The sequence below is a fragment of the Aulonocara sp. 'chitande type north' Nkhata Bay genome, linkage group LG12 (assembly GCF_057382095.1).
Source record: "Aulonocara sp. 'chitande type north' Nkhata Bay isolate Kocher_YH1m ecotype deep benthic linkage group LG12, A_spYH_male_GT1.1, whole genome shotgun sequence".
NCBI classification, from domain to species: domain Eukaryota; kingdom Metazoa; phylum Chordata; class Actinopteri; order Cichliformes; family Cichlidae; genus Aulonocara; species Aulonocara sp. 'chitande type north' Nkhata Bay.
The window spans coordinates 20,898,986-20,921,851 of NC_141355.1; the positions used below are offsets into that span (position 1 = coordinate 20,898,986).

General features: G+C 42.8%; 3 protein-coding genes across 6 annotated transcripts; 1 reads left to right on the forward strand and 2 right to left on the reverse strand.

Annotated features, from left to right (window-relative positions):
* Window positions 1-1,501: 1,501 nt before the first annotated feature.
* LOC147317343 (neurofilament medium polypeptide-like) lies at window positions 1,502-6,257 on the forward strand. The gene is made up of 4 exons (XM_086314180.1): window positions 1,502-2,296; window positions 3,505-3,701; window positions 3,819-3,946; window positions 4,042-6,257. Exons 1-4 carry the CDS (start codon window positions 1,546-1,548, stop codon window positions 5,318-5,320), a joined length of 2,355 nt encoding a protein of 784 aa, XP_086170306.1. The 5' UTR covers window positions 1,502-1,545; the 3' UTR covers window positions 5,321-6,257.
* Window positions 6,258-8,173: 1,916 nt separating this feature from the next.
* thoc5 (THO complex 5) lies at window positions 8,174-16,309 on the reverse strand. The gene is made up of 20 exons (XM_086314181.1): window positions 16,154-16,309; window positions 15,846-15,950; window positions 14,152-14,295; window positions 13,887-14,000; window positions 13,599-13,696; window positions 13,278-13,424; window positions 11,962-12,076; window positions 11,698-11,830; window positions 11,526-11,603; window positions 11,386-11,429; window positions 10,835-10,934; window positions 9,935-10,043; window positions 9,748-9,849; window positions 9,573-9,669; window positions 9,372-9,483; window positions 9,187-9,290; window positions 9,004-9,091; window positions 8,789-8,904; window positions 8,513-8,703; window positions 8,174-8,424 (listed from the first exon to the last, which is right to left on the reverse strand). Exons 2-20 carry the CDS (start codon window positions 15,942-15,944, stop codon window positions 8,361-8,363), a joined length of 2,055 nt encoding a protein of 684 aa, XP_086170307.1. The 5' UTR covers window positions 15,945-15,950; window positions 16,154-16,309; the 3' UTR covers window positions 8,174-8,360.
* A 627-nt stretch (window positions 16,310-16,936) lies between these two features.
* Window positions 16,937-22,567, reverse strand: tfip11 (tuftelin interacting protein 11). Of its 4 annotated transcripts, none has more exons than XM_086314182.1 (15): window positions 22,433-22,567; window positions 21,316-21,523; window positions 21,064-21,223; window positions 20,810-20,966; window positions 20,576-20,703; window positions 20,312-20,473; window positions 19,906-20,097; window positions 19,567-19,746; window positions 19,202-19,336; window positions 19,011-19,114; window positions 18,706-18,874; window positions 18,302-18,545; window positions 17,783-17,925; window positions 17,506-17,671; window positions 16,937-17,415 (listed from the first exon to the last, which is right to left on the reverse strand). In XM_086314182.1, exons 2-15 carry the CDS (start codon window positions 21,519-21,521, stop codon window positions 17,069-17,071), a joined length of 2,493 nt encoding a protein of 830 aa, XP_086170308.1. In that variant the 5' UTR covers window positions 21,522-21,523; window positions 22,433-22,567; the 3' UTR covers window positions 16,937-17,068. The 4 variants fall into 4 exon arrangements, with proteins under 4 accessions (XP_086170308.1, XP_086170310.1, XP_086170311.1 ...); XM_086314184.1 differs by lacking the exon at window positions 22,433-22,567 and adding an exon at window positions 22,353-22,423; XM_086314185.1 differs by lacking the exon at window positions 22,433-22,567 and adding an exon at window positions 22,103-22,124.
* Window positions 22,568-22,866: the final 299 nt, after the last annotated feature.

Genomic DNA, 22,866 nt, shown 5'->3' on the forward strand with positions numbered 1-22,866 from the left:
GATTTTTGGTTTCAAGTAACAGATACTCGTGCTTTCAGGCCAGACTGTTTTGAGTTACTGCAATAACTGCTGATAAACCTCAGATCTGGCCTGCTGCTTATATTTCATGTGCACTTACATTTTGACATGCGCTACAGAAAGTGCCTTTCACAGCAGAATCCTGTCATCTCTGTTGCATTATCCTCATCTATAAAACATGCAGCCAGTGGATGGAGGGGCTGTGACGCATGTAATTCCTATGCTGGAGAACCCCCACCCCCACCACCCCACCCCAAACGTGTGAGACGTGATGCAAAGCACACAGAGACTTTTGCGTGTTTCATTACAAATGTAGCGCATCTGCTATAGAGCACTTAAGTGTCACACATCTATGGGTGTCACTGAGCTGATGACATTAATGTTACAATAACAAAGAATGGCTGAAAATGAGAAATCGCTGCTGTCTGCTAAATGGTGGATTCTTCCAAATATTTGCTCATATTAAAGGCGAGGCCTACAGTTTCCCTTTAAGGTAGAATAAACTCACTCACCCTGAGTGATCAATAGGTGCTGTATGTGCTCTTCAGAACTGCTCCTCTTCTCAGAGCAGACATCTCTTTAGATCAGCAGAGACAGCTGTTTGGGGTTTCTGTGAATGCTGTATCAGTGTAACTCATGCTGCTGTTTTTGGTTTCTGTGTCATTTGTGTGCATCACACACTCAACCTGCAATCAGATTCTGCACATGTTAAAATTGCTCTCTCAAAAAGAAGCAGAAACTAAGTGATGGGAAGCTGCTTTCTGAAAAGGGGAAAGAAGGAAATACTCTTTGTGTGTGTGCCTGTACTAAAAGAAGGAGTCTGTCAATGGCCCAGCAGTTGAGTTGAGTCCCAGGGGGTATGGCTGTGGATCTGCAAACTCACACTGCAGCAGTGAAGCTACAGAGAGCATCAGCAGAACACAGTGGACACCCACACAATCAGTCACAGATGGAAATGAGCAAATTTGCTAAAATCATTTACAGTTTGTTACATTTTAAAGTGGTATTTATTATTAAGATGAGTTGTCCCTATTAAAGAAACATATTAGAAAGAAGGTCCACCAGGACTTTAGCCACATCTATGCCCACAGTATTCCCATGTGTTTTTAAATATATATTTTTTAAACTGCGTAAAGAAACCCAGAAGCAGGCATTTGTGAATATGATTAAAATTATTTATATTACAATCTTGTTTTGAAACATCGCCTAGATATTTCCAGGTGCAGTTTTGGATGCTTAAAAAACATATCGCATGTTATAGTCCCAATATTTAGGATTGTTCCGTCAGTAAAGTATCCCCTCATCAACACCTCTAATACCTTCAAAATACATACTTATCATCAGGATCCTACACTAACGGGAGCGAGTATCGTCTTGCCATTCCTGCGCAGCCGGTAGTTTTCTGAGGAAAAGGTATCTCTTTAAAAACGAGCGTGTCTTGGTGCTGACTACTGTCTTTTCCCTCCCTCCTATAAAAGCTGATCGCTCTCCCTCCTACTGCAGTCAGTTCTCACCGGCCCAGCCAACATGAGTTTCACGGTAGAGCATCACTTCATGGGCCCGAGCTCGTACCGCAAGGCTCGGCCCGCCTCCGTGTCCTCCAGCGGCTTTCACTCCCAGCGCCGTCGCCTCACCTACAGCCAGCCATCCTCAATCGACAGCTTGGAGACCTTTAACGGCGACATGACTCGGAAGAGCGAGAAAGAGATCCTGCAAGCTCTGAACGACCGGTTTGCCGGCTACATCGACAAGGTGCGCAACCTGGAGATGCACAACCGCAACCTGGAGGCGGAAGCGGCGGCGCTGCGGCAGAACCAAGCCGGGCGCGCCTCGGTCGGGGAGCACTACGAGAGGGAACTGGGTGACCTCAGGGGTCTCCTGCAGCAGCTGACCGGAGAGAAGGCCCGCGCGGCTGTGGAGCACGAGCACTTGGAAGAGGACATCCAGCACCTGCGGGTCAGGCTGGAGGATGAAGCGCGGAACCGGGAAGAGTTGGAGGCTGCCGCTCGCGCTATGAAAAAGTATGTCGAGGAGTGCCGGCTGGTACGCCTGGAGCTAGACAAGAAGCTCCGTGCGCTGGAAGAGGAGGCCGCTTTTCTTAAGAAGAACCACGAGGAAGAAGTGGCGGAGCTCTTGGAGCAGATTCAGAGCGCGCAGGTGAGCTTCGACATGCGGGACACCCTGAAGGCGGATGTCACCACCGCACTGCGCGAGATCCGCTCGCAGCTGGACAGTCACGCATCCAAGACCTCAGTGCACGCCGAGGAGTGGTTCAAAGGTGAGTCCGATCAAAAAAGAGGAGGAAAGTTTATTGAAACGATCAAAAGTCTCCGTGCGTAAAGTCACGTTTGTCCGCTGTCCGTGGTGCTGAAGTGTGCCTCATGGATCCAGATCGGGATTTATTTGAGGCGTCTCCGACTGTTACGTTGGAATGTTGGTTGATAACATTTATTAATCTATCACATCGAAAACTTTAGAGGTTAAATTACAAGTGACGAATTACGCGAAAGAAGCAAGGTAACCAGTTTGGAAATGCGCAAATAAATACATAAAATAATAATAATCACTTAAATAATATCAATAATTTGCCTTTTATCTTAGTTGGTGCCCTTTTCTATGACTGCGCAGTTGCGGCATAGTGACCTTTTAAAAGAATATTTAAAAAAATTAAAGGCCAGCCCTGCAGAGGTGAGGTGGCACACAGCGAAGAGACTACGATTAATTTGCACTCTTGCCGACTAGCAGTGGGTGTTCACTACCTGTTTCTCTTTTTGCTGTGCTGATGGATCTGACCCTGGACTTCCACGAGTAGAAAAGTACCTTTCAAGGTCGCGGCGGGCTGATAATGTTTCATCAGTCGGTCGTGCTTTTTACAGCCATCTTCTCCTGGCTGATGTGATTAATAAAAGCACCTGGACGTAGATCTGATGCATAGAATTACTAGCAAAGCAATAAGTGAGACATGATCTTACAGCCACTGTGAGCAGCACTTAGACACAGCACTGCTGACTTTTATGGTGCTACATAAACACACTGCTGACAACTTTGAAGGCCCAGAAGGGTTTCCTGCGCATTGTAGTTTTGGGTATGTCAAAGGACATATTGGTCTATACCCAATCCCTCTCAGTAGGTGTACATTTTGACCTGGTACAGCTAGTAAAAGGTACAAACAAATTGACCTTCTTTGAGTCCAGCTGACTGCAGCAGTGGTTTATTCATGCTTGGATGCAGGAGGGAGCTGAGTCAGACTATTGACTGGCAGCTGGACAGTGTCAAGGTTACAGAGGATCTTTGTAGTAACTGTCTGTTCTCTAAAGCAGGACTGGTTAAATATTTTCAGTTTAAAAAAAGGCCTACGTCTTTAGACTCAAAATGTTCCCCTTTCTTTTAAAAGTATGCATATGTGTCATATTTCAGGCGATTATCTTAATTAAAAGTAATTTCTAAACATGTCATGTACTTTTTAAAATTCGTTTTTTTCCACAGTGCGCATGGAGCATCTGTCCGAGGCTGCTCGGTCTAACCAGGATGCAATCCGTGGAACCCAGGAAGAGATTGCAGAATACCGCCGCAAGCTCCAGAGCCGCACCATTGAGCTGGAGACTCTTCGAGGAACCAAGGAGTCACTGGAGAGGCAGCGTATAGAGAGTGAAGACAGACACCAAGACGACCTCAACTCACTACAGGAAAGGCATCAGCACAGACATGCAGAAAAAGCAGAAATGCACCAATACTGCAAATCTCTTTTCAGACACTTGATGAATGATATGTGACCAGAGAGGATGTTTACGTTTGTTTTGCAGGAAACCATCAATCAGCTCGACAACGAGTTAAAAACTACAAAATGGGAGATGGCTAGCCAGCTAAAAGATTACCAGGAGCTTCTGAATGTGAAGATGGCTCTGGATATCGAAATTGCTGCTTACAGGTTAGTTGGGATCTAAAAAATGTAACTTTAAATTGGTTTCTTTATGCTAAAAGTGATTAACACTTTCATTCTCTGTGTTCTTGTCTTCCAAACAGGAAACTACTGGAGGGAGAGGAGAATCGCTTTGTGTCAGGTGGAGGCCCATACTCCTACCTGGAAAGCAGAATCTCTGCCCACTTGAAAGTAAAAGGAGAAGAGATCTCTGATACAGTCATTGTAGAGGAACAGACAGATGAAACACAGGTGACGGAGGTGACAGAGGAAGCAGATGAAGATGAGGAGGAAAAGAAAGAAGAAGATGAAGAAGAAGCAGAGGAAGGAGAGGGTGAAGAAACCAAAGAAGAAGAGGGTGAAGAAGAAGGTGAGGAAAAAGGAGATGAGAAGCAGGAAGGAGAGGGAGAGGAAGAAAAAGAGGAGGAAAAGGAAGAAGAGGGAGAGGAAGAGGAGAAAGGAGAGGAAGAAAAGGCAGGTGAAGAAGAAGAAAAGTCCAAATCTCCAGAAAAAGCTGCTTCCCCTCCTTCAAAATCTCCTCAATCTAAATCTCCTACTGTCAAATCACCAGAATCTAAATCGCCACAAAAATCACCAGAAGCCAAATCACCAGCAGCCAAATCCCCTGCAGCCAAGTCTCCTGCAGGAGATGAGTCAAAGTCACCCGTGTCCAAATCCCCACCCAGCAAGTCTCCTGAGTCCAAATCTCCTCCTCCCAAGAGCCCTGAACCAAAGTCTCCAGAGAAGGAGAAGGCCAAACCATTTTCTGCCAAAGACACCCCTAAAAAGGAGGAAAAAGAGGAGAAAAAAGAGAAGCCTCAGCCTGTCAAAGAGGAAAAGAAGGAGAAAGAGCAGCCTGTGAAGGAGGAGAAGAAGCAGGAACCCAAAGAGAAAGAACCAGAGAAGGTGGACAAACCTGAAACAAAGAAAGAAAGCAAAGAAGAGGAAACACCAAAAAAGGAAGAGGCTTCAAAACCTGTAACTCCCAGCAAGCCTGCTGAGGACAAGCCAGCCCCCAAGTCTGAGGCTAAAGAGAGTATTCCCCCTGCCAAGGAGGAGGAGAAGCCCTCTGCTCCTAAATCAGAGAAGGCCGAACCTGAGGCAAAGCCAGCTGCTAAAGCAGAGCCTGAGAAAACAGAGAGCAAGAAGGAGGAGAAGAAGCCAGAGGAGAAGAAACCAGAGGAGAAAAAAACAGAGGAGAAGAAGCCAGAAGAGAAGCCTAAAGCAGAGCCTGAGAAAAAAGATAGCAAGAAAGAGGAGAAGAAGCCAGAGGAGAAAAAGGAGGCTAGTAAAGAGGTGAAGGAAGGAGCAAAGATGGAGAAGGCTGAGAAATCTTCTGGCACTGAGTCAAAGGAAAGCAAGGAGGAGAAACCCAAGAAGTAAGACAAAAATGCTGCGTTTCAGGGCTAGAGGAGGAGATGCCAAAGATCTGTGATGGAGGGAGGTGAGGTGAGGAAAGGGCAAAAAGTGACTGAAGAGAAAGAGAAGCTGGATGTACCCAGCAGTTCAGATGGGCAATAAAATGCCCAAAGCCAAGCAGGTAACAGTATGTAAGCAATAGTGATTTCTGTAGCAAATACCCCCCCGCTCCCTACGTATGGCCATTATATGCCCCTGATGCTTCTGATGTATGACTGTAGTGAATACAGAATGCTCTTAAACTCTTTATCAGAATGTGACAACTGCCCTTAATCAATATCAAGTGCATTTAAACAGGATTCCCGCTGATGGGGGCAGGAGGACCCTGCTGCACCTACGCAAGCCTTCAAGGGTAGAGATGTCAAACCAATGTCTAGCTAAAGATTGTCACAGATATTGAATATGAAAACTTATATTTACAAATGAATAAATAAGGAAGACTTGAATTTTGCTTGTTGTGCACCTTAATGCAGCTTCTCCTTACGGGTGAACTGGAGTGTCTCACTCTTCTAGTCTGCAGTGTTAGGACAATGATGACTGTGCTCTGTATAAACTGCTGAGAATATGCAATATGAAACACAAAAATAAAGAATGAAAAATGAAGCACACAAGGCTTGGCGGCTTTTCTTCATGTATGCAGAAATCTGCAGCTCATTAAAGTGAAGATTAATAAAGTGTCAAGAGAAATTCTACGAGGTGCGATGCCAAAAGGTAAACGCTGCGAGTTATTGCACTGCATTGCGGCTGTGGAGAGGGGGGGCTGTACCCACTCTCCTCATGTCCCACAGACCGCGTTCATGTATAAATCAAGAGCAGTGTCGCCGGCTCGCACAGACTCTCTCTCTCATTTCCAAGGCCTGTCTCATTACAAACAGGAGCAGAGGATACACATTTATCTTAGGATTGTTAATTAAAAATCACCAGAATGATCAAATTGTCCTACAGGCACAGCCATAAAATTAAACAGAGCAGGCTTTTGCTTTGAAACGTATAACTAAGAAATGCAAATCCTCCTCTGTCACTTGTGGTTTGGTAATATTTTGAAATATTAAGATTTCTTTTGTTTGACAGAAATAAAATGTGTGGTTACTTTTAATAGGATTTTCTAATGAGTGCTGGTGAAAAAGACATTCATTACCATCCTACTGAAAAGCAGGTAACTGTTAGATTTGTGCCATCACCAAAAGCTTCTCTTTCTTGGTGAAACACTGACATTGGACACACTTTGGCTGACATTGTGAGGCTCTCTCTCCTGGCACGACTGCACCCCCCTGTAATCCAATTTCACTGCATCTAATAGATGGCTGTGTATTAATGAGATCAGCGACTGTGTCATTAAAAAACCAGAGTCGGAAGACGGAGATTGCTTTGACTGCTGTCACTGCCATCTGTTGTTAAACAGAAATTGACTGTTTTATTGATGATTGTGTACTCTGTAAAGTTTATTTTTTTCCAAAACATTTACATCATTGCTAAATGTGACTGCTCTCGGTGCAAACTGAACAAAAGTGAACCAATATAAGATCCATCAATTTTAACTGCTCGTCCTCTTTGGGGTCGCAGAGCCTATCCCAGCTGTCACAAGGCGGGAGAGGTACATCCTGGATAGATTGCCAGTCTCTCACAGGGCGAACAGAGATACACATTCACACCTATGGCCCATTTAGAATCACAAGTTAACCTAACGTGCATGTCTTTGGCCTGTTGGATGAAACTGGAGTACAGGGGGAACATGCACACTCTACACCAGGGGTCCCCAATCCCAGTCCACAAGGGCCGGTGTCCCTGCAGGTTTTAGATCTCACCCTGGTTTAACACACCTGAATCACATGATTAGTTCATTACCAGGCCTCTGGAGAACTTCCAAGACATGTTGAGAAGGTAATTATCCATTTAAATCAGCTGTGATGGATCAAGGACACATCTAAAACCTGCAGGGACACCAGCCCTCGTGGACTGGGATTGGGGAGCCCTGCTCTACACAGTGGCTGGGTGGTGCATTCATACCCAGTGAGGTCGCAGTGCAAACCAATCCACCATGACACACTGGAAAACACTTCAGTATTCACATTTCATCATGGACGATCACTCACAACTTCGTACTGGTTAGCGGTGACTCTTAACTCCAAATGGGGATAGGCTGGCTCAACAATATGCTTGTAAGATGCTCCCCTAGCTTTGCACAGCCAATAGACACTCATCTGTTGGGCTTTATGTTTGTGCCACTGGTAAGCTTTACAGTATTCTCAATCTATTGAATCATTTTGTACCATTTACCAGTCTCATCTCAACCATTAGCATTTACTGCCCATTTTCCAATAAGTAATGCTTCCTTTCTCTTGCAATTACAGACATTATTTCCATGCATCAGTGCAGCATTGAATTCCTAGATTCGATTACCTGCTGCTGGATCTTTGCTGCAACACACAAGAGCAAAGGAGAGATTCTTCTATAAAGCTAAAGCTAGCTAATCATTAAATGACCGTTTTCCTTGACTTTAGCATCAAGTCAGAAATTGAGGATCAGTATCCTACATGAAAACCTGTTGCTCTTTACTGAAACTATGATGATAAATGAGAAGTCAAAGGCTAACAGCAGACAATAGCCCAAATATTTTATTCAATGCGAGAGATCCTCTGTGGAAATGACTCAGCTATATCCAGCACTGAACCACAATGGCATAATAATCAGCAAGCTCAGACGACACCTATAAATAGAGCAGCACTCAGAGAGGTGAGGGTGGAGAGGAAGGAAAGGGGATAAAACAGAAACATTTTGTGTGCACAACAAAGTCTGTACGCAGCGAAGGAAGACAAAAAAAGACAAACTCATTCCAGAAAATAGGATGTTCTTTTATTTTCAAACTGGTATGAAGTGTTTAAAAAGGATACTTGTGTGTCAAAGAGTCACAAAGGTAATCTTGAGGGAGTTAAGAGTGATAAACTACAGAAGGAGAATTATATACATACGCGCGCACACACACACAATTATGTGCACACAAATTTTAGCGATGACTGAAGAAACCCTGAGGATGGTTATACTTGAACGGCTTCAGACGATTAGGACCCCTGAATTGAACGAGACAAACCGGTGGTTAGAGATAAAATCTTTCACCAAATGTATCAAAAAGTTTCCCACTTCTTTCTCTAACTGTACCTGACAGTGCGTAGGCACATCTTCTCACGGGGGAACTCTCGCGGTCCTTCCACGCTGTCGTCTTGTCCTTCTGTCTCCAAATAAACATCCAGGCAGACGCACAGTCGTGCAAACTGATTGGTCAGGAGCTGGTGCCCAGGACGTGGTCCTTGTAGTTCGTTTTTGAACACGTTAACTTCGCTCTCCATGGCCTTAAAAGTGAAAAAGGGAGTCAAAAAGTGAAAAATGACTTGTATTTATAAACAATCATATTGAGAGGTTTTGAAATGTTCATACTCGGAGGTTGTCGTCGGTGCGTCCGCTGCGCTCTCCCTTCCAGCTCAGAGAGAGGGAGAAGACAGGAGATATCTCTGGGTATCTGGGACTCAGCACCACTGCAGCATTAAGACGAGCTGAAAGGGACACAGATGAGTTTGCGTATAGAATCACATTCAAAGCAAACAAAAAAAACATCAGCAATATTCAGTTATGCTGTCAGCGACAGGATTTACCTGTGCCTCTTTCAACCACTCCCATAAAGTACAGATCAGTCTCCTTTGCCAGCCCAGCTTCAGTCACATGACGTGTATATGGAAATTCCTGCAAAAGAAAGGAAATATCAAAATCAGTCACACTTCTAACTAATGCTTTCTTTACATTTGAGTACAATCGTTTGACAATTTGCTTTCACTTACCAAGTACTCCTGGTAAGTGATTGTGGTCCAACGTGCCAAACGGGAAAGGATCTTGGCAGGAAAAAGTTGCTGACACTCGCTGGAGATGGGGATGATGCTGTGTTCTGATGACGGGAACACAAACAAACTTAACAATCTCTTCATTAGGATGATTCAGTGTGCAAGGTTGTAATCAAATAACATACCTAAAGAGGCAAACTGTCTGTGCAAAGCCAAGCGGGACTGGACTCGTCCCCTCAGCAGCTTCATGGTGTTCTCCATGTGGCTCGCACTCAGTGAACTACCCACGCGCACACCCTAAAAAAAATAAAAAATAAAAAATTAGCAAAAGTTAACATTATACAGTTGTAACACATGCTGTATACTTGAGGTTAGCACACACGCACCTCCGAAGCGTCACTAGGAAAATGAAGTCCTCCGAGATTCTGAACCCACATGTAGGGATGGCCCAGCTCCTCCACATAATCGCCAAAGGAAATGATCCTAAAAATAACTTATAGGTTAATTCAGCCAGCTGTAATCCAGTACACACCACATCAACCATGAACATTACTTCCTTACCCGACTTTATCAAACTGGTAGCGATTAGCTGGATTGGGTGTTTCTCGTCCCTGGTCGCTGGTGTAGAGACAGCTGAGGAGAGTGTCTGACTTCAGGAGCTCCCTGGGGGAAAAAAGTCATTGTTAGGTTTTTTTATAAGGCTGTCATGATCAGAGAGAGAGCCAAATCCTTACGTTTACACACATACCCTGCGCTGATGGCCGTGTTGAGATCGGTGGAGGTGGACACTTTGGTCTTGACAGTCATAATGTTCAGATTCATCAGGTAGTAGAAGTAAAGATGGAGTACACTGCCATCTGTAGACACAAGGAAGACAACACATGGTGTTACACTAATGGATTGCTATCTTAATCTTATATTCTCTCTACTCAATATTTTCATTAATCCTGCCAGCGATAGCTCCTCTGGGTTTATATTACACTGCAGCGCATTACAGAGCAATAACAGGCCTTGGTCATAGCAGCAGCTAATGGCACCTATGGGATACCCACTACACCGATGGTCATCATTCTCGCTGCACTCCCTGCAGTCACGGTGAACTCAGTGACACACTGTCACTCACTCACACCTACACCGCTCACTTTTTGCTTTTACTGCACTAGACCGAATGCTGCAGCTGGCAGCAGTGAGGATAACTGAGGAAAGGAGGGGCTCCAGAAATAAAAGCAGAAGTCAGACAAAGAGCAGTGATGAGAAAAACTGCTTACAAGATGTTGTAGGTGCTGCAGAACTACAAGGCTGCAAGCATCTTTCTCACCTCCATCCCTCGGCCTCCCCCTCACTTCCTCACTCCACCCCCCCTTAGGTAGAGTTACGCCTGCAATGCAGATCTCCCTATAATCTGTCACTGTATTCCATATATCGCCAGCAGAGGGAACACAAGGGTCAAGTGGTGTCATGTCACAGCCACAGTTGCTTTGTTTCACATGCCATCTGATAGGTGTACAGTTGCACAGCACCATATATATATGGTCACGTTACAAGGGTTGGAGCACAAAGGGGCTGCAAATATTTGGGTTGAAGGATGCTGTGTGAATACAGAGAATGATTTTGCCAACAAGGACATGAAGCACAGAGAAAGAGTTACCTTTACACTTCAAGTCTATGCCTAGGGACAGAGGGTGCCTCTTCAGCATCTCTCGTCTTTTATCATCCAGCTGGCCACCTGCAGTTGGCCTTCTTCTCTTCTGTCAAATGGACAATAAAAAGCAATTGAATAAAAAGACAAAAAAAAAAGAAAAAAATAATAAATAAAAGACGTAATTCCAGTGACAAAGCATCTCTAAAATCTTAGCCCCCTGCAAGCACATTTAAAAAGAATACCGAAAGGAAGCCTGAAAAGCAAACAGTGCTCCAGATGAGCTCAAATATGGAGATAGAACAAAAGAAATACACACTGTATTTGCAATCAAATACAAACCTAAGATCCGGTTACAGTCACAGAGCCATTCTCGGTAAATATTTCCCAGAACACCCCCACTGCCACTCCGATCAATAGCTGCCACTCAATGCATGACAGCTATGGCTTCAGAGACAGTTCATGTGTCCAGAGCAGTGATTTGTATACTAACTAACAATAGACCTCAGTGTCCTGAGTGTGTGTGTTCGTTCATGAGTAAAGCAGTGCCAGATACTCACAGTTTTCTCTTGCTCCTCCTCTGCATCAGAATCACTCTCATCATCTGAATAAAACCAGAATACACAGTTTTAAGTTTGTTGATGAATCCCAAAATGAGTCGTCTGTGTGTTATACATAGATTAAATGTGTGCCTTTGTACCCTGGGAATCTTCTGGAGGTTTGGACAGGGCTTTGGCCTCATCTACATCACCACTAATTGAGACAATCAGGTTCTTGTCTGCAATAAAATCAAAGCGATCCAAACTTCAATCCTTTAAAGAAAAACTAATATTTTGTCTTGGAAAACATCATTGTCTCTCATTCTTACTCACCACACGCCTGGCCATAAGCATTTGCTTGAACAAACAGGACATAGAGAGGTGGAGGCAGATGGCGGGCAATCTCCGTCTGCTTCTGAGTCTGTTCAAAAGGCATAGACAGGAACTCCTGGACTGGGAGGGAGGCCTGTGAGCATACATAGGAGGCATATGTGGTGTAACTGTTGGCACGGCAGTTAAAAATTCACCTCAACAAGTACAAAACACCGCTGAGCTTTTCTTTAGATTACAAACTATGAATTAACACAGCAATGATACCTGCATGATGGCATTAAGACCTGGCTGCAAGCTTCTCAGATGCTCCTTCTTCACCTCAATGCTCTTCTGAATTGTCTCCTTCGACGCTAGTGATTCCTTGTATTTCTCTGCCAACCTGCATCCAACAATAGACTGTTAACTAGGGATGGGTACCGGTATCCGGTGCCATGATGGCACCGGTTCTGACATAAATGGTAGTAACCAGACCGAAAAGCAGCGCACATTTCGGTGCTTTATTTCGGTGCTTTTTTTCCCTGAGATGTCATACACTTCGAATTCTAGCCAATCATTTTACGTTTCCGAGGATAGTAGGCGGGTCCAGGTACGTACGTTCTTTTAGAGCAGAGCTACATATTAAAAATGTCCAAGGCGAAGCGGTCAAAAGTCTGGCTGTACTTCACAGCAAAAGATGCAAACTCAGCAGCCTGCAACAAGTGCTTTAAGCTGATACTGTGATACTGTCAAAGGAGGTAACACCTCAAATCCGATGAAACACCTGGCGACGCATAGCGGTTTTTTTTAAAAGCCGAGAAATGCGCCGTATTTGATAGCTTGCTGCGAGACCTCACACCGAGCACATCTACTGCGGGTGTGGTGCCTGTTATCGGACCCGGAGTTAGCAACATCCCCCAAAAACACGAAGAGGAGAGTCCTGGCCCCTAGCCCTGCCAGTGCAGCAGAAATGATGACGGATGATGATGCAGCAGCAGCCGTTCTTCTCTGCGTGAGTAGCTTAATGTTGTCCGTGTGTAATTTACGTTGAGTAGGCTAACCACGTTATTACATTAATGCATGCAAGGTGAACTAGCAAACACCATCATAGCTACATGCGGCTGTCTTTTTGTTTGATGGCAGATACTCCCTTCACCCTGGCCAAAAAGGCCAAAGAAAAAGTGGAAAACAGTTAAACATGAGAGGTTTTTGGACAAAGTTTGTGTTTTTTCCATTGTCTAAGCACTGCTTCCAGCCAAGAGTGATACCATATATGCCCCATAGCTGCAGAAAAGGCTAACATTGTTATCTTTTTACAAAAAAAACAGCTGAACATGAGAGCTTTTTGGACCAATTTTGTGTTCTCCATTCTTTAAGCACGGTTTGAGCACCGTTTAAGCACCGTTTCAAAAGTACCGGTTTGGCACCGGTATCGGATAAAACCTAAACAATACACATCCCTACTCTTAACAAGTGTTCAGTGTCCCTATTATCCATTAGCAAATTAGTTTTTAAACACAACATGCTGCAAACGCTTTGTGCAGGCACAAATCCTTCACTGCGCCTTGTGGTTTGTTTGTTGTTGTTTTTTTTTTTTTAAATACCTCTTCCGTTGTTCAAGCTCCCAGTCCAGTCGCGCCAGTGTGAGTTGGTGGGGGTCATTTTTTGTGAGTTGAGGCCTGGAAATTTCCGGCGGTGCCTCCTGGTAAAACTCTTCTTCACTCACCAAGTCAATTTCTTCATGCTTAGACCTGGAATATGGAAACGAGTACTCATTACTACTGTGACACATTTCTGAAAATCTAAGTATAAACTAAAAACAAGGGAACTAATAAGCAACTAACGCTATTCTAATTATTCTCTGTAAGTTCAAGTTAGGAAAACCAATGAGCAATTTTAAATGAAATCTTTTTTTTTTTACTAACTTGAACTCCAGACACTTGCTGATCTCCTTCTGAAGATGCATGACTTCATACAGCAGATTTTGCAGCTGAAGGTGCAGCACATCGACTTTCTGTTTTGCCTGAGGAGAGACAGAGAGATTGTTAAAGTTGACTCGCAAACTCTAAGTAAATATTTTTAGATGCATAATACAATACTGAAGTTTAAGGCTTGAGGCAGCACTTTTTTTAGTAAGCGAATGAAAGAGTGATAGTAACCTAAGCTGTTACTTGGTTTTACTTGAGAGTGCTTGAGACTTGCGTGGGAGTTACCTCGTGTGTCTGGTCTCTGCCTTTCTTTAGACGCATATGAGCAAGTCGATTGAGCTTTTTCAGATTCATGAAGTGGATGCAGCTCTGCATACGTTTCTTCTCAACCTCTGCACACTGAGGAGACATACAACCAGTTGCCCTTCATTATTATTGACACAAATGTTATGGTGCTTTAGATATACTTATACTACAAACTCTATGTGTAAGGTGTCTGCTGTACATGAATCGTTTGCCATTAAATCAGCATATAATGACACATTCTTACCCCGTCCTTAGCTCCGTTGGCCTTAAGCTCTTGGATCTCACTCATGAGATTAGCCAGACTCTGACATGTTTCTTTGTATTGGATGTAGTCCTGCTGAGGGTCCCTGCCATCAAGCTCCACCTCCTCATGATACACACGCACATCCTGGCCAAAAAAAGTATATAAATTAGTAAGTAAATATATGACATAAATGTATATTAAGTACAAGGTTCACACGGGGGTGGGGGCTGATAACACTAATCAGAAGAGGATGGATGTATAACTATAAGATATTAGTCATGGTTAAACTTGATATCATTTATTTAACTGCTCTGAGAGGTCTAAGTGTGACTAAGTTAAATATGACTTAAAGGTGATATATTTTGCATTTCATACTTTGGTCTATAATATGTTGTGAGATGAGATGAGCTGCAGTATAAAGGATGGATATAAAACACCTTTTTAAAACTGCTAATCATTCAAAGGTATTTCAGTATAGATCCAGAACAAAGACAACATTATAAATTGCTGAAAGCTGTTGAGTGAACTCTAAATTTCTAAGGATAAAATGTAGGATCCACATTATAAAACACACAGGCAGAATATACCCCTTCAGCTGGAACTGACCTCCTGGATCATTTTAACTGCAGTTTAAAAACTCTCTGTTTCCATTAAGGTTGAGGCAAAAACACATCATGGAGCACAACCAGTCTACAAAGGTATGTGAGGAGGAGATGCTAGCAGCTGGTGAGGTGCGGCCCAAAGATAAACGAGTGACTCAAACAAACAATGCTACCTACACTTGTTAGTTGTGTTCTGTTTAACAGTAAGAGCAAACTGTGGAAGAAAATTACTAATTCGGGTACATGCTGGTAAAAGGAGCTTTTAGCAAGTGATTAAAAAGTTTGAACACCCCATGTAGAAAATATTTTTCAATTTCACTTTTATTATGCAACAACACTGTGCAGCTCCTGAAGAGTTACAAGGTTAAGATACTTTTGTTACTGTTAGACTAAAGTGTGAAGCAGGTATTGTATCAGTATAAAGAAGTTTAAGATTACAGAAAAAAAAATCTGGTAGCTCTTCACCCAGATGCTCCAGTTTTGTGTTGTTAACAAGTTAAGAATTATAAATGGCTTGAAGTGTACAATCAGGCCTGTGAGACTCCTTTAGACACTCAGACATATCATTGATATGTCAGCCAGATGCTGCTCATTTTACGTTTTCGCTCGTTTCTTCACATTTTCCCAACATGCTTCCATGTAAATCCAGCGTCCCCGTCTCTCTGTTGGTCTGCACCACTACACTAAGTAGTGTAAATACTTCAAAAGTATATGAGCTTTTCTTCCTCCTGTACTGAAAGAGTATTAAATCAGAATTTTGCGACAAAAGTGGAAACAACCTCATTAAAGTTAGAAGTTGGAAATCGTGGGTTTGGGGGAAAATGACCCAGGTTTATTATAAACAAGAGTCTCGCTGTTTGATTCAACAGTCTCTATGCTTTCCATTTGAAAATCTAATTCAGATAGAAGATGTATTTGTGTAAAAGGACCACTTTAACTGTATCAACTTTAAAGGGCAGACACTGCTTAGCACATTAGGGTCTAAATACTTTAATTTTAAAATGTATACTAACGTCTGTGCATTACTGCCCAAAGCCACTTTGATAATGACACAGGTGATCGAGGAGTCGTGTATCTTCTCCTCAACTTTACCTGTTGGTCCGCATCTGCTCGACCCCGCTTCATCTCCGGGGTTCCTCCTTCGTTGCGGAGAACCTTGGACTTTCGTTTTTTCAGGGCGTCCGACGACATGAGTAGCTGGATAACAATGGAAAATATGACCTTAAAAGCCGTGAATACCTTTCTGTTAGCAAGCTGGCTAATGTTAGCACTGTGCTACGGTAGTTCATTGGATAGCAATCGTTAGTTTTGCGGCTCATTAAACCACATTAAACATGTTAGATGTTAAATAAACCACAGGCTATGTTCAACTATATATGTATATATAAATATTCACATACCTTCTTGGTGCAAAACCGTTAATCACGAACAAATGAACTAACTCGCAGCTCACACCGCAAAGCGCCCACTTCCAACGGAAGCCCTGATGTGCCAAAACACCTCAAACAGGAGGAAGCAGCAGCAACTGCCACCTTCCTGTTATCGTTTGTATCGCATTGTTAATGTTCACAAATAGGGTTTCAATCTGTTGAATAATGCTTAAAGCTACTCTAAAAACGTAACCTTAAAACTGCAAGTTAAGGGTTTGCTAACAATCATATCATGGACGAATATGCTGCAAGTTTGTTTGTTCTTATGCACATAAATAAAAGCTAAAGCTATTTTTGTGCAAGTCTTATTTTTCAAGTCATTCCTTTTTTCTATTAAAACGATTAAATGTTGAAAACTATGATCAGCTCAGCTGCTTTTCAGTCCGTTAAGGTTCAGCAGGGATTTCTTTTAGGAGACACTTTTCTTGTGAGACTTGTAGGTCTTTTGCCTCTCGTAAAGCCAATTAACCTGTGGGTATAAATGGTCACCTCCACACAGACCAATACGCTGTCACAGACAAAAAGAAAAATGAACAACACCAAAAATGTACTCCAATTACTTAACTGTTGATGTTACAATAGAAACATTGAAGATAAGTACTGTTTTTGTATGTGTATCAAGAGAACATTATAAACACTGTGACCGTTAACCAGCTTTTGTATAAAAATGTGCAATATGTGAAAACATATGTGCTTTTCACTGTACAAGTACAGTATTTAAAATTCATTTTTGAGCAATAAAGAGAGTCAGCATGCATTCAAAAGTTATTTATTCACAATTCTGACCTCTTAGAGAAAGAGACATATGCTAGAGAAGTTACTTAAAAACAAAAGATATTTCCTGTTTTCCTTATAGTTGTCAGACCTAAATATGTCAGTCCACGCTCATTTTGCCATATCGATCAGACTCTGCAGAGATGTGGGTACCCAAGTCTTCTCTCCTTGCACAAACACCACCCCTCGGTCTATGTAGATAACAATACGCCCAAATGTGTACAGCTGTTTTCCCTCATGTCGTTTAGCCACTAAGGGCATGAAAACGATGTTGTTCTCCTCTGCCTTGGCCTGGATGAGATCCTTAAAGTTAGTCGGCACACCGGCGCTGATCCCTCTGTGGGCCACGCTCTCGGCGTCCCTGCGCTCCTGCATGGCTTCATACTGGAAGTCCTTGCGTCTCTCTGTCTGTGTGAGATATGCAATGTTCTCCCTCGCTCCAGGTTGCATATAACCGCCTGAAATGACACGAAAAAAAGAAAGTTATACTTTGAGTAATACTCATTTTTGTGTGTTTATTATACATCTTCAGACTGTGGAGTACGAACCTATGCCTGAGGAGACCGCACGGTTCATGATGTCCAAAGCCTCATTGAATTTCTCTTTAATGAGGGGCTGGGCCAACAAGACGTCACTAAACATGCTTTTCCAGCCGAGGTACCACTTTGTGATTTCCTCATAGTTGGGACTGTTGCTCAGCCATGAACACAGGACCTATAATCCACAAAAAGCAAAAAAAAAACAAACCCAAAAGGTATAAAATCCAAAAAGCAATTATATGAAACACCAAAATGCTCAGTTCTGAGTACATTTTAATTCACTGACCTGTAACCATTTCGTGAAAAAGTTTTTGTCAAGCAGTGACACGAGGCTAGAGGGGGACAGCATGCCCTCCCAGTCCAAGACCCAGTGAAATGGCTCCATCTGCTGCTGGTGAGGGTTGATAACCAGCTCTTCCAGACACAAAGCTGCAGAGAGAAAGATCAGCAGTTGCATGAAGAGATATCAGTGGGGCTACTTGAGAATGGAAACGTGGAGGGGTTCATTTTCATTCATGTCTTTGGCACACTGGTGCAGTTTCCTGTCGATTTATAGCTTCTGTTCAGTTGTTTATCGTATTTACCAGGTCTAAACTGAGTGTATATGTTATAAATCCCCATCTTTTGAATGTCACAATTAAAACATCCACTCTAGTCAAATAAATAGGTAACTGTACTTCTGACTTCTTACACCTGTGCCTAAACCTAATTAATGAGGCAAGGCTTGACTTTAATAAGAGGTTGGCTCATCTCCTTCGATTTTCCTCCCAGCACACACATGACGTCATCACAGATGAAGACATACCTAGTTTAGGGATGATGTTTTTCACCATGAAGGCCTCCCATGCACCTGGTGTGAATACATCTTTCCACGGCTGTAGGATGAGGCGAGCTGAGGCGTCGCTGGGATGCCAGCGCTGCAAGGCGTTGGACAGTTTGCTCCTAATTGGCGGATAAAGAGGCTCTAGACGTGACTGGAGCAGAGGCAGCCAAGGGTGGATCCAGGAGTGGATAGGCACCGTGTCAGTTAAAGGGTTCCAGTTATCTACCTGTTAAACAGGGAACAAAGAGAGAGGTTTACATGTGACAAAACTGCCTTTGATACTGATGGAGGCATAAGGTCAGTATAGCATATAGTAAACAGTTTTTCACTCATAAATAATGGGAGCAAATCAAAAATATTTCTCTTTATCAGCGTGTGTGACTTGCCTCTCGCTGTAATCTGGGTAAGATCAGCTGCTCCAACAGGTGATCCAGTATCCACAGGGGCAAAAGAGGAGCCCACACTTCTACACAGTCCACCATCGGCCCGACCATACGAGGCTGCCAGCCTGACACGCAAGTCCGCATCACTGGGATCCACACTTCCCATAAGAGTCTGAAACACAAAGACCACACGCATTTTACAGACACATGTAGTTAAAAAAAAAAAGGGCTAGATCACATATAACCAACATTTATTCACATAAATACACAAAGCACAACCTAATATATGTTTGTGTGTTCAAATTTACCTGTGATAAGGATCCATATTTGAATCTGGGCCACTGGAGTGCATATCCCGAGATTCAAGGATTGCTCTCCACTGACCAATATCTTCCAGACAGTAAGAGCTGTCCTGAAATAATAATTAAAATGTGGTAGAGAATTATTAACATGTAAAAAGGATGCAGTTATCTTAAAAGATATACTCGCAAAAATGTACCTTCAGGGGGTCCCAGAAATGAAGTTTTTCTTTAAGTAACGGATGAACAACAGCTACAGCAAGGTCTGCTAAACCCATCATCTTGTATTCTTCATAATAATCTGTTTGCAAGGTCTCAAAGATGCGAGCACACTCCTGAACAAAGAGAAGAACCAAAAATTACTAAAATGATTACATGAAAACTGAGCAAGCACTCAGTTTCCATCCTGTTCTCACTTTGTCTCTGTTTCACAATTTTGTTTTTATGTTGTTTTATTCTCCGGTTTTTAAATGATTTTCTGACAGAAGACTGCTTTGAAACTTTACACCTAATACAAAATTCTAAAAAGGTGTAGGTGCTCAGTCCATTCTCTTTTTATATGCACCTGCAGAGTAGGACCCTCCCCTGGTGGTGTCTCCCCAGATGGAAAACGCTCCACTAATGCCAGCACAGCTTCCATTCTCTGGATGGCATCTTGCTCCGTATCCAGTCTGTTCTGCAAGGCTCTTGACTCGTGGCTCAGAGAAACAACAACATCTTTTTCATGCTGCAGACGTCTGGCAGACTATACCGGGGTTATATGAAAAAAGAAAGAGATTAAAAAAAATAAATAGTAAAAATCTGCTAAATTATAAAGGAAGCCCCAGTTTGCTGATCTAATAAGGAGGCATTATCTTAGTTATAGCCAAATATATTTGGAAAAACAATTTTGGTATCCTCATACCTGTAATATGTCCTGTTCTGTAAGGTCTATCAACAGCTGAAGGTTATGTTCAAGCTCAGGGAGCGCAAAGCATGATCCCTTCTGATCCCGAGTAGACATGCTTGGTGGACCTTCATCAGGAACACTGTGCTTGTTGGATATCTGACTGTAACTGTAGTACACCTTCTGCTCTCTTCCAGTCATGTCTATCACCTAGGCACCAGGGGCAGGTATGGGGTAAAAAAGGTTAAAAACAAACAATAATAGCAGAGCGCATGTGCTTATATAGATACACCAAACAACTTCACCCATAGAGTCTAATACTGACTACAATTAACTTTAGCTGCTAAAGTTTGTTGTAAAAATACAGCCAAGCCACAGTGCCCTTATAACACACCTCTGAGAAAGGACAAAAAAGCACTAATACCTTGACCTGTGCCAGCTCCCCAGCAGATGCCGCTGTAGCCCGCCCCGCCACTTTGCCTTTAGCTCTGAGCTCATCTGCAGTTCTGTAGGAGTACTTCGGTTTCTTCTTTCCTGCTGACCCTGCAGGATCCTTACGCCACTGGCCCAGCTCCTTCTGGAACTCCTACATCAGCACGAATTTAGATTAATGTAAAAAAATGACTCTACAATTCAACATCTGCTTACACATAGAAAAAGGAAAAGCACATTTATGTGCACACTGTACCTTTTCCTCCTCTTCATCAGAGTCCACCACAGGAAAATCTTGGAGAGACTGCTGGGTTCGCTCATTTCCATAGGCTCCGACTGCCCCCTTTCCCTTACGAACCTTTGCTTCAATAGGGTTTACAATACCTGCAGCAAATGAGAGTGTGGAAAAACAAAGTAGATCAGCTCTGAAATACACACAATACTCTTAAATACTTCATTAATGTGGCCTTCTCAGCCTTTCCCACCCTACCTTGAGCATTCTTTCCCAGGCCTTTTCCTGGTTGGTAGCCCATTTTCTGCAGTAGTTTCTGCCCAATTCCCCTAGTGTGTTTCTCCCAGCTGCCAATGCCATGTCCAGACTGTATGCCACCTGCAAACCTCTGTGACTGATTCCCACGGAAATTACCCTAACAAAACAATTCAGCATATAATTGTTCCTATAAACTTCTTTGAGATATTTATCTGCAATGTACACACAAACAAATCACACATAACCAAATTTACCATTTGGAGTTTTTTGGGTGCACGAGAAGGTGGAGGAGCTGCAGGACCATCATCATCAGAGTCATCAGACCCTCCTTCCCCTTTCAGCTGTTTCTCCTCTGCTGCCGTCTTTCGCAGACCAGCACTCACAAAGTTCACTGGGACAGTGTAGTCTTTAGATCTAGCAATGAAAACACAGACAGCAAACTCAATCTCCTACTAATGGCAGACTTTAAAGCTGTGGGCAGCAGCAAAAACAAACCCACGCCTCACCTCTTGCCACCAAAGCTGGGCCTCTCATCTTCGTCTGAATCCCTGTCAGCCCAGATGCCGTAAGTGGCCTGTTCCTTGGTCTGCCTGTGTCTGTGGCGGTCTGGGTTGAACTCGTTGGCCAGGTCCCAGTCTGTCACCTCAAAGCTCTCAACCTCAACACCCTCCTCCTCCTCATCTCTCCGCCCATATAGGTGTGACATGGACATCTCTGGAGATCATAATGAACAAAATCACAATTTAAAGAAATGTAAAAACTCCGCATAAGTAATTTCAAATAAATTTGCTCTACTTGTGAAAAGGTTTAGGTAAAGCCCTTGGACATGGGATCAGAATAATAAAATACATCCCTCTCCATAGCAACGGATCAAACTCAATCTACTGTTTAAAGCAATGAGTTGTAGCTCAGAGCACAGGGAAAAACAAAATCAAACACATTATAATAAAACATAACATTTTTCTTATTCCAGCTGTTCTCTTTAGAGGTCGCCACAGCAGATCCTCTAACACTGTCCCTAACATCCTCCTCTAGCACAGCAACATGTCCTCCTTCACTTCCTCTATGAATCTCTTCTGTGGTCTACCTCTTTTCCTCCTGCCTAGCAGCTCAATATCTTGGATTCCATATCAAACCACTCTCCGTCCTCGTCGTTACTTTTACACCCATTTCTCTCTCATCCTCTCACATGTCCTCTGTTCTCCAGAGCATACCTCCAGCAGTCCAGGCTCTTTCACCTGCTCCCTACTCTAACTACAGACCGCAACGTTATCTGAGAACATCCTACCCGACCTCATCTGTCAGCCTGTCCACACTTTGAGGCTCTATTGCTGCAGATTCCAGATCAGCAACAGTGTCGCAAAAATTAGATCAGTGTAAATGTAAAGTAAATTTTTATTTTATAGAGAAGCGTCTTAAACATACACATCACTATCTCAAATATTTGGTTGCTAGTTGACACTAACGACACGGAACAAATTCATCTCTGTGGAGAAAACGTAATGTAAGCTAACGATAACGAGCTATAGCTAAGGTTAGTTACCCTCTACAGCATGAATGTCTTGCTATACGTAATAATCTCGAGTGTTGAGAGCAGTGCAAACACCATGTTCTCTAACGCACCTGAACAGTTATATAAAGGTCGGCGTGGAGATCAATTGGACATGCTTTCTTTCAAAAACGATGAGAAGAAATCCACACTAACGCTCCTTCGTTTAGTGCACGAAAACACAAGTACTTCCGGTATAATGGTGTTACACCAAATTCTGTACCCCTCTAAAATATTTCGTTGGTTCTTAGTAATGACTGTTGGCGTAGAAAGGGCAAAGATGCGTTTATTTCATTGACTTTGCGAAGTAATGTTCGTTTCAGTTGTAAATAATAATAATAATAATAATAATAATAATAATAATAATAATAACACGGTATATAAAACTCAGTTTTGTTTTTTCCCCAGGTTAATAGAAATTCATATTACATCATACTATTAGTTTAAAAAAGCTTCATATGTTAAATATATTAAATGCATTTCAAAATGTATTTATTTGTTTATTTAG